The 11,206-nt window shown below is 32.3% G+C and overlaps 1 protein-coding gene across 2 annotated transcripts; it reads right to left on the bottom strand.

The window, feature by feature from the left end:
* Positions 1-3,027: 3,027 nt before the first annotated feature.
* Positions 3,028-8,213, bottom strand: LOC112754666 (histone-lysine N-methyltransferase, H3 lysine-9 specific SUVH1). 2 transcript variants are annotated; one of them, XM_025802367.3, is made up of 3 exons: positions 7,786-8,213; positions 4,974-7,332; positions 3,028-3,408 (listed from the first exon to the last, which is right to left on the bottom strand). In XM_025802367.3, exon 2 carries the CDS (start codon positions 7,120-7,122, stop codon positions 5,029-5,031), a length of 2,094 nt encoding a protein of 697 aa, XP_025658152.1. In that variant the 5' UTR covers positions 7,123-7,332; positions 7,786-8,213; the 3' UTR covers positions 3,028-3,408; positions 4,974-5,028. The 2 variants fall into 2 exon arrangements, with proteins under 2 accessions (XP_025658152.1, XP_025658154.1); XM_025802369.3 differs by having other exon boundaries at positions 4,974-7,274; positions 7,786-8,206.
* Positions 8,214-11,206: the final 2,993 nt, after the last annotated feature.

Here is an 11,206-nt window from a genome sequence, read left to right as displayed (position 1 = left end):
TTTTTGTTTTCTTACATTCTCTTTCTTTTTTTTTCACCTCTTTTTTGCCACACTTTCTCTCTCTATTTGTTTTTCCATTTTTTTCTCTCTCTCTTGCTCTCTCTCCATGAAACCAGTAATGTTCCAACAATTTTTCAAACTTAACCGGTATTTTCGCAAGTGCTACCAACTGTTTTAAAAACGCACGTCATTCAAATAAAGATTTTAGGTTTGTTTATTTAACTGGGTGTTTATCCAATTATCCATATGTTTTGTAGATAAAAAATGTAATCACACCATAATATCTTTATGGATTTGGATTATTTACATGCTAAGGAGGACCGAAGTGAGTTTATCTGTGTAGTAACTAAATACTCATCATAGATGTGTCATTCGAATCGTGTACAAAATTATGAATGGATCAATCCAAAAAAACCTAGGATATCGGACAAACAAATAAACAACAAAAAAAAAACATTAAGAAGTGAAAATCATAACATAACAGAGAAGTTAAAAAAAGTTGTGATTTACTCCTAAATTTTTATTTAAGTGAAAATTGTCACTGAATAGAAAAGTTAAATGCATTTTACTCCCGAATTATGATTTATACTTAGTTCGACTTTTAGATTTTTAAAATTTGACATTATAATTTTTGAAAGAATCATGTTAGTTATACATAAAAAATTTAGTTATTAATTAATTATTGCGTATAAATATACTTATTTCGTATCTCATAATTTTCATATTATACTACGGTAAATAAATTTAAAATTCATTTATTACAAATTTGATTATTATACTATGACAGATTCAATTATTTTAGGAGTTTATTATTTAATTAAAAAATATACGAATCAATATGTATAAATATAAATAAATAGATAATGGTTAACTTAGTAACTAATTTTTAGTATATATGGAAGAGTTAATATTCAATTTAGTCTTTGAATTTATATGTAAATTTTAATTTAGTCCTTAAAATTTCAATTGTTTCTATTTAATATTCAAACTTTGTAAATGTGAATCACATTAGTTCTTGAGATAATTTTTGACACAAATGTTAATGGAACGCTAACATGAATAGTAAAATGCTACACGGAAACTGATAAAACGACATTGTTTTGAGTCCAAAAATAATGCCAGATCACTTACTTTAATTTGGAAAGAAAAGTTTTAAAAAACACCATTTACGATATTTTTTTTGGGTTATTTGAGTGTCAAAACAAAAATGACGTTATTTTATAGAGTTCAATGTAACATCACTGTTTACATCAATGTGCTGTTAACATTTGTGCGTCAAAAATTATCCAAAAAACTAACGTGAATTATATTCACAAAATTTAAAAAATAATTAAAATTTTAAAAATCAAATTGAGTATTATCTTATACAGACATGAAGCATTATCGTTTTTAAAATTATTAAGGTAGATAAGATAAAGTAGAGTAATGTTGCTTGATAATAAAGTAGTATAATTTGACAAGTGATATTTTAGTTAATAATTGAATAAGTTTGACGAATTAAAAAAAAAAAAAAAAAACATTATTCGTCCCTTTTTATTGGTTTACGGACATACTTCTGCAAATAATAAATACTAAAAAGAATATTAAGGCTGCCGTATAAAGAAACTTTACATTATATCTAACTATATGTCTATTTATAATAAGTTTTTTTTTTTTTTCTGGTGACTAATTATAATAAGTTTAAAGTAAAGTGTAGTGCCTCGTGTACTTTTTAATTTTAATATTGGGGAGACATATGTATATTTGTAACGTTATTAGAGTGAGTGGTGTTTTAACCACGGTATAAGGACAACTAACATCAATTTTGATAGTAAGATTCGGAGGGGAAGAAATCGAATAGTCTAGTGTCTATGTTTGGTATCCAAATCAAATTCTATATTAGACTAACTTGATTACTTAAAATAACTTGGTTATGTAATATTATCATAATTTTTATAAGTAAGTGATAGAAAAATATTAAATCACTTTTAAAATATTTAAGACACAAATAAGACAAAACATAATATTGATACTTATCCAAACATTTGAAACAAAAATAATGCTTTACCTGTATAAACTACAAATATTTATTATAAAATTTTTACGGCAAAGGTATGTCAAAATTAAAATCTAATTTTTATAACTAAATAAAAAGTTCTATTATCTTAAACGAAGTATACTAATGGCCTTTTGAACTCCTATATAATTTGGTGTTAACCATGATATAATTAAAATACAAATATTAGTGATCAATATTTATTTCTTACATTTAAATTAAATTAACATTAACCAATTTCTCATACTTTCTAAGACCCCCTAATATTTCTTATATGAAATCATATGTTTTGTTGAAAAAGTAAAACAATTTCTGTATTAGTCAACTTATATTTCTGTGTTATTCTTGTCTTATTCAACTAAAAAATATTTACATAATTCAAAATAATTTTTGTATTTTTTTCTTCTGTACTAATTTTGTATTATATTTATGTATAATTCAATTTAAAAATTACGGTTTAAATGAATTTTTTTTCTTAATGAAATTTGAACAAAAAAAATTGAAAGAAATAAACATTTGAGAAGAAGATGAGAATTTGAAAATAAAAAATAGAGGGATAAAAGAAAAAATCAACAAAAAGAAAAGAGATGAGAAGGGAGAAGAAAAAAAAAATTTGTGCTTGGAAAAAGAGAGAAGAGAAGAAAAGAAGGGAAAAAAAAAAAACTAACACCAGAGGATTAAAAAGAAAAAAAAATGAAGTCCCTTTGATTGGACTTAATTACAAAAACCATTTGATTATGTAGTATTACTGTTAATGCTTTATTTAAAAAGATAAAAAATAAAACCAAACCAAATCAAAATTCATCACAATGCGTTGATTCAGATGTTCTTTTTTATAGTCTAATGATTTCTATTCCAGCCGGAAGAGCCCAACATTTTAAAAAACCATCCATCAAGAGATGTAGTTATAAAATTCAAATTGCACATTATTTGTGGGAGTAAATCATCAACATGCCAAGCATATGCCAAAAAATAGAATAAAAAGATAAATCTTGAAAATGATGGCAACAGACTAAATAATTAAATGCTACATGTCAAGGTTCATCCTTACCAATATGGACAAAAAGCCCTACTCAAAATCCTTCCGAAGAGTGATAAAAACAGCAATCTAAAGGGAGAAAAGAAAATAAATTACATAAAAAGCTTGTGTCTTACAGTTAACTTTTTTTTAATAACTTCAACACATTAGTAAGAAAATAACCTGATATTTCTAATGCCGTTCACTACAATTGCCAAAAAGGAATAAGTTGTCTTCTAAGTTCTAACATCTTCCTATATTCCATACTTCACAAGATGAATGGATAACCAAAATGTCTACGAGTTCATCATGTAGTCTACTGAACGTTTCTTCCTTCTTTCTGCCACAGCAAGAGCTGAGAAACACCAAAACATGACATAAGTGAGACATTTCTTTCTTGAGAAAATGTGAAAGCTGGATTATCTTTATAAATGAAAAAAGGTTAAAAAGAAGTCATTAAGGCAACGTTTGGAAGAGAGACAGCGACTGAGAGACAAAGACTGAAATAAGTCTCAGTATTGTGTTTGGTGTAAAGTGAGAGACAGAGATTGAAATAAGAATGAAACTCTAATTTAATTTGCACAAAGGATAAAATTGGAATTAATTAATTGAATTAGGGGTATTTTAGATATAAAATGTTATTAAAGTTTTAGTCTCCGTATCCAAAAATTTCAATCTCCTGTGTCCCCACTTTTTAAAAGTACTGAAATACTGAAATTTTGAATACAGAGACCAATCTCTGGACCAACAAACATGATCCTGAGTCCCAGTCTCCGTCCTAGTACCTCAAAACAAAAACTACCTAACACTTGTTAAGTATGGCATCAAGAGACTCAAAGCAAATGTTCTTTATACTACATCCTTTGTTGAATAACTTCATATATTTTCATCACTAATTTTCAATTATTAAGCATGTCAGCAGTATAGTGCCATTTGCATCATGCATAAATAAGTCTGCAGAAGTAATCCATAAAGATGGATTTTTGGCATTCAAGATTCAAATTATCACTTGTCAGGGAACAAACTTGGGTTTCAATTTATGGTTGTTATCGAAAAATGATCAAAGCAAGACTAAGCATTAGTCATACATCAAATGAATTCAGAATATTCAACCCTTCTCCCATAGCTTTCTCATGTCTTAAAAGTAATTCTAACTCTTAAAATTGGCTACCACAATAACCTTGCAAATAGAGTTCCTATAACCCATCAGTCTGTCTCATAAAAAGTTCTCGAACTGACTATTTACAAATTTAAAATCTAAAGTTCATCCCTACATATTATGTGGGACACTAGGCTTACCAAATTTCTTAAGTCAATCATTTTTATAACGAGGGCCTGTTTGTTTGAGCATCTTGATTTTTGAGCTTTTTAATTAGATGATGTGCATAAAAAAAATTGAGAGGTGCTTCAATTAACATAGGCTAAATAATAATAATAATAATAATAATAATAAATAATCAATCAAGAGATATTAGATGATAATAATAATAATATAAACAGAAATTATCATATCAATGAATGCAACAGGATGGAATAGTGACATAATTACCTCAGAATGAAAGTTGGCTTAGATATGAAAATATTCTTCAATTTAAACAACCAAGAAAAGATGCACACAGATTATATTCCTTTTCATCCAAATTACTTGACCAATCTTTTTTCTCAAAATTCCATACATGATACACCACCTTTTGAATTTCAATATTATAATTAGAACTATCTTGTAAGTTCATATATGAGAGGCACTACCAATATAGACTGGGAAATTAAATAATCAAGGTTGCAAACTCCATAATGTCAAAAGTGAATACACAACTAAAGCCAAACCTTAATCACCATTCATGAAATACATGAGAAAGGAATGAAGAAGATAAAAACTTATTCGGTATGCTGAAGTAATTTAGAACAATGGAAACTAACCTTATCGTTTAGTCTAATTGATCAGGTGCCATCTCATCCAAAAGTCATCAGACAACTAACAAAAGTAACCCCTGCATTTCGCAGACCCACAAAAGCATTTCTTTTTCTTCTGGCCTCCTTTGAGAGGTAGAACTGTTCCATAATCATAAGTTAACTCCATCATAGGAGGAATATGTCTAATTGCATAGAAAGCAATGTGGAGATCAGATTCATTCTTATTTTCCCGTATAACTGGACGCCACAATACATTTGGGGAGCAGCTGTGATTCATAAACCGAGCCACATTCCCTTCATTTTTTGCTGATATATAGAGAGGGGAAGGGATCTTTGGAGCTTCAGTATCAGCTGGGAAAATTTCCAGTTGCGGATAAATACGAGTAGAATCGAAAATGTAATCATCTTCATTTTCACTGCTAAACTCATCAACTCTAGCATTATCTATGACTTCCCCAGCATACTCGCATATGAAAGTTCCTGCACGAATAGGATCCCAAGACCTTAGACCCCACCCTTTATCCTTAGTTTTGAACACCTCCAAACGAAATTTCAAGCCACCTTGGGAGATCCTGTTCCGGCAATTAGGAGGGCACTGACAGGAAGGACCACACTCATATATCACAGACTTCAGATCAGCAAGCATCCCATTTGCAGAATATTGGAGATAACCTCCGTTCTTTTGAATACAAGGACAGTTATGGTTGACAGCTTGGCATCCACCAGTACAAGAACATCCACCAGAAGATTCCAAAGGGGCAGTTGGCTTCAAATTCTTGACAGATGGGGAGTAAGTAAAATATGCAGGGCCTTTCTCATTATCAACATCATTCACAAGACAAACAGGTAGATTTTCTGCCCCGGAAGTAAGATCAGGCAATATAACTCCAGTTCTTGTTACAGTTTTATCAGTCCACTGTTGAATGGATTTCCATATCATATATGCTGCAGGCTGCCCGGGCAACCTAGCTAATTTATATTTGAATACATTGAAACCAGATTTTGCTTTCTCTACCCACGAATCCTGGATCTTGTAAAGGCCATCATAAACATATACCTTACCAGTTGGATGTGCTTCATCTCTCAAACCCTTAATTACTCTCACATCATTACCTCTATGCAAGCTCTTTTCCAGTGCAAGATTACCCCTTTCAAGCTTTTGGTCACTTGCTCCTTTCTCCCGATTAGCCCCACCTTGGCCACTGTAAATCAACACATCACCATCCTCTGCATTATCTTCATATCCTCCAGAAGAGACAATACTGACAGCTAGTGGTTCTTCCTCTTGACTGGTTTTGGAACCAATGTAATCAATTCCAGCCATAGATGGAGAGTGTAATCCAACGAGGCACAATTCAAATCTGAAAAAGAAGATATCCCCAATTTCAACACCAGGCACACCTCCAATACGTTTCTTGCTATTTGCCCTAATCCCCTTGGTCATCATAATGTTGCCAGCCTTCAGATCAGGCCGCTTTGCTCCAGCAATGTCCCTTGATGTCTCTTCAACTTGTCCAAGCTTTCTTCGCATAACTTCATATATCATAAGTGTATATGTAACTGCATCCCTACTACCATCAGGTTGTTTTAGAACATCAAAGACAATAGGATTAATTGAACTGAGAATATCATTAGCCACTTGATCCAGATCAACCACTGCAGTACCTCCAGGACGCCGCCCCCTTGGTTTCTTCTGTTTAGTGCGCCTCCCTTCCCCCGTTCCATCTTCAGCATCAACGTCCTGCACCTCAGCATAGGCATCTTCATCTGTTAACTGTCCACGAGTTCTGCTATTTTTTCGTGATGAACCCACATCTCCATTTGGCGTCCTAAATGAATTAATTGGAACTGCGGCTGATATTGGGCCCACACGTTGAGGAGCCGGGGTTTGTGCGGTTTGTGCATTCTGTTCAGATAGCCTCTGCGACTCCGGGGAGATGAAGAACGGGTAAAAGGGCGCAACGCCAGAGGGGAAAGGACCTGAAGGAGAAACACAAACAAAGGGTGCTCCACCTTGTGGATTTGAAGAGGAAGAGGGATTTGATGGCGAAGGAAACACAGGAACAAGAGTTCTCAGTGGCTTAACATTCAAAACCCTAGACTTATCAATAGACCCAGGTGGAGGAACATTGCCTTGACCTAGATTGTGTTCCATTGATACGATTCAGTAGCAGTGATTCAGAACCCACCAGTTTCAGTATACACAGCTAACAAGGGCAAAAGAGGAAGCTAACAACTTTTAATCTCTACTATGTTCAGATAAATCAAGGAAATGGTAGAACAGCACAAACCCGGTACAGAATCACACTACAAGAGAAAAACAGAAACAAACTTTCGAGTCAAGACTGTGAAGAACAACACATTCCTGCAACATGCAAGCAAATCCAGATTCAGATATCATAAACAGAACAACATGGAAACTAGGCAAATGCGAACAAAAAAAATTTGAAAAAAAGGTTAAGTTTGAGCTGGACGAAAACGAAACACTAAATTTTGTCACAAACAAACACCCCCCCCCCCCTACCTAAGAAAAAACGCAGATTAAACAAAAGAAAAATCTCAACGACAACAAAAACAAGCGACACGACCAACCTGAAGGAAATGAAAATGAAAAACGAAACGGAAAGGAGACTCGGAAATGCAAATTCTACATCATAATTCTGGGGAGAATCGAAGATTCCTCCTCGGAGCTCAGATCAGATCAAGAGGTTTCAAAAACGGGATAAAAAATTTTCAAATTAGGGTGCGAGAGCTACGAGATTAGGTTGAGAAGTTCAAAACTTTGGGGTTTAGAGCTAAGAAATGAACCAAACCATACCTGAAATGAGTCTTGAAGATTTGGCGTGAGCTTCGTTGAGCTTCGGTTTGAGTTTAGTCCCTGAAAGTTCTCTAAACCAAAGCTTCCTCAGTTCTACAGAGGAGAGAGAAAAATTAATAAAAATAAATAAGAGAAAGAAAATAAAAATGAGAGAGGGGTTTTGTGTTTCAGTATTTCTGTGTATGTATCTTTATGTAAGGTACAGTCGAAAAAAGAAATTTATGTTGAGGTGAGCATGATCACGTGTAAGTGAGCTGCACGGAGTTCATGACGTCAGGGATCAGAAAGATAACGTGGCAATATGTGATTGAATGTGACAGTGAGAGTATAGTGGTGAAGCGGAGCATGGTGATTGGGGTTGCACGCACGCTCTTCTTGGGCGAAGCCGAATGGATCAGATTTGGATGCAATGAAGCGAGAGGAAGTACAAAAAAAAAAAAAAATTCTTAATAACAAGTATTTAAGACTACATTAAAAATAAGATTTAATTATCGTGTGTTTTAAAGATATACATCACATCTAATAGTATAATAATTATAATAGACATATTAAATGTTGATACATTTAATGTATTAAAACTATAAAAAAGTTAATAACTTTTAATAAAATATCTCTTTTATAATATTTTTAAAATGAGTAACTAATCATCTCTAATTATAAAAAATTTGAACAATGCTAAAACCGACTAAAAAATAAAAATAAAATAATATTATAATTATAAAAGATTAGTTTTGTTTGATAAACATGTCAAATCATTAAATTTTTGTTGATTTTGTTAAAAATTTAATTAAATTATCCAAACTGTCAAACCACTCTTATTTTTTTTATTATCTTCAATCTTTCAATTTTCACGGCCTCTTCTTTTTCAAATATTGAGCATCACTGCTGTAATCACTTTTAGAATTAAAATAGTTACACCACTATCATTATACCATCACTACAAAAAAAATGAATATTGTCAGATTTATCGTCAGATTTAACGTCAGCTATTAGCGACGAATCTACCGATAGATCAGGAAATAAATTCATCCGATAAAGATGTTACCGTTGGATTAGATTTTTCCCTAGTAAATGTGCCGGTGATATTTGGAGGGAAGAACAGGAAATTTGGTGCATTTTGATAAATTTGCTGGTAAATCTCACTTAATGGAACACAATGTTTTGTCACACGCAATGGGTTATCGTCAGATTTATCTGCTGATAAATCCAATGGTAAAATTGGCCCTAAATTGGTATTGTGTGCCCTCTCCCCCTTATTTCGGAAGACAACTCTCTCTCTCTCTCTAAAACCACTACCCCCCCTCTCTCTTCCCCAAACCACCTCTGGCAGTCCTTCCGCCAGCGCCAGCCACCACCAACAGCCTCCAACGACTGCATGGACTAGCCGCTACCACCACCAACTTGCATCGTGTAGAATGTTGTCGTGCCGCTGCCGATTTCGTCGCTATTCGCTAGAGCTGCCTCCTTCCTCCGTCTAGGTAGGTTGTCCTCCTCCTTCTTCACATTGTATTCTATTTTATATTTGCATTTTTTAACTAAAATCCTAAATGTAGCCTCCAAGTTAGTCATTGCCGCTATCACTATGCCGTACATACTGCCACTACCATGCTGGAGAAGTTTTTGCACCTTCACTATCTCCAAGTAACTCACTTACTAAGAAATTTAGAGTAGATAAACCTTAAATCCTAATTTATGTAATTTTAATTTGTTATGTGTAGAAAATATACAATTAGGATGACAATTACTAAGTTATAAGTTGTTACTTTTTTTGGTGAATAACATGAATAGAAAGATGATGGAATAACATCGTTTGTTATATTCTATTATAAACTAATAGAATATTTTTAATTAGTTTTTAGTTTAAAACATAAGATTAATTATAAATTTTTTATGTTTAAATTTGATGAAAGTAAATAGACATTTAGGGTTATAAATTTTTACATTTCACTTACTTTATTAATTTTTTAGGTTAGATTTTTAAGTTTTGATTATTAGTTTTTAGATTTACTAACTTCATTTCTATTTTAGGATTTTTTTTTAGTCGTGTAGCTTTAATCGTGGGTTGTTCGTGCAGTACTCAAGTTAGTTTTCTATTTCTAAACGTGTATGTTGTTTATGTTTTATGCTGGACCTACTTTTCTTAGTATAGAATTTTAGGACGAAAGTGGGAGAAGGTTTCGTAGTGGCGCCTTCTCGAAATCCTTATTTGCTGGAAAATTGTGGAGTAATAAGGGGTTGCGCACTATAACAGCTAGGATTTGATGTTTTATAGAATGCGTGTTTGTTCTAATTTATGCTTATAGTTGTTCTTCTATGAAAAGTGATAAATTTATTTTGTGGATGTCTTTGAATTAAGGAGAAATTCTACCAAATTTTTGTTTAAATTGTTTTAAATATGCTTGATATGTGAAAAAATGATAATTAAATTTGGTGAGAGATTCTAATTATAGAAGAAATTCTGCCGAATTTTCTAAAAATTTTAATAACTTGTGTTGTTGGTTGAATTCTAGGGTGTTTATTGCAAAATTATTCCAAGTCATCATCTATGGATGTATAATAGGGATAACGATGGATGGGTGGCTAGGGAGGGTGATGTGTGGCAGAAGTTAACCAATTTAGAGATTTCAATTAAGAGACAGCGTTGCACGTATAGCTCTTAACCAGCTAAGATCTGCCTCACCAATTTAAAAAGGGTTGTCACGAAATTTTAGAAATAAAATACTGGGAGTATAAGTCCCAGGTCGTCTCCCAACGAGTTGCAGGGAAGAGTGCTAATTTATTAATAAAAAAATTTCAAGAAAGTTGAGTTTGATAATGAGTAATTAAAATAATTGTAAATTGAGGCAATAAAAATAAACTAAAAATAATTATTGATATTCTGAATAAAAAGCCTTGACTGGGGGAATAATTAAGTGGAACTTCTATCCTTGTTGGGATCTTCTCAAGTGTGGTGTAAAAAGGTTGTTGTTCTCACTCGATTTTCCCTTACTAAATAAGGAAAGATATGGTGATTGAACTAACTCTTACCCTCAGATCCTAGCCCTCTCCCTTGGGGAGGTCTAGTGTTAGTAAGTATGAAGTTAGCTAACAACGTCCAGATTAACCAAGCACTTGAGCATTCCAACTCAAGTATCACCTCTTAATCAACCTCCATGTCAAGTAGAAATTCTACTCCATTGACATGAAATTAATAATCATAAAAATATGAGAAGACATGATTAATTAAATTAAAATAGAGAATTAAAATTAATTAAAATAAAAATAACTTCATATATTAATAAATTCAAAATGTAACATACTTAATTAAATAGAGTCAATGAGTAACTAATTAAAAAGAAAGGAATAAGGAAACAAACTAAAGTAATGTCTTCAACGGAGGTAATGACTTTCAGCATCCAAAAATCCAAGCAAAAGCATAAAA

This window comes from Arachis hypogaea, chromosome 16 (genome assembly GCF_003086295.3).
Source record: "Arachis hypogaea cultivar Tifrunner chromosome 16, arahy.Tifrunner.gnm2.J5K5, whole genome shotgun sequence".
Classification (NCBI taxonomy): Eukaryota; Viridiplantae; Streptophyta; class Magnoliopsida; order Fabales; family Fabaceae; genus Arachis; species Arachis hypogaea.
This window is presented reverse-complemented; position numbering and strand designations above follow the sequence as displayed.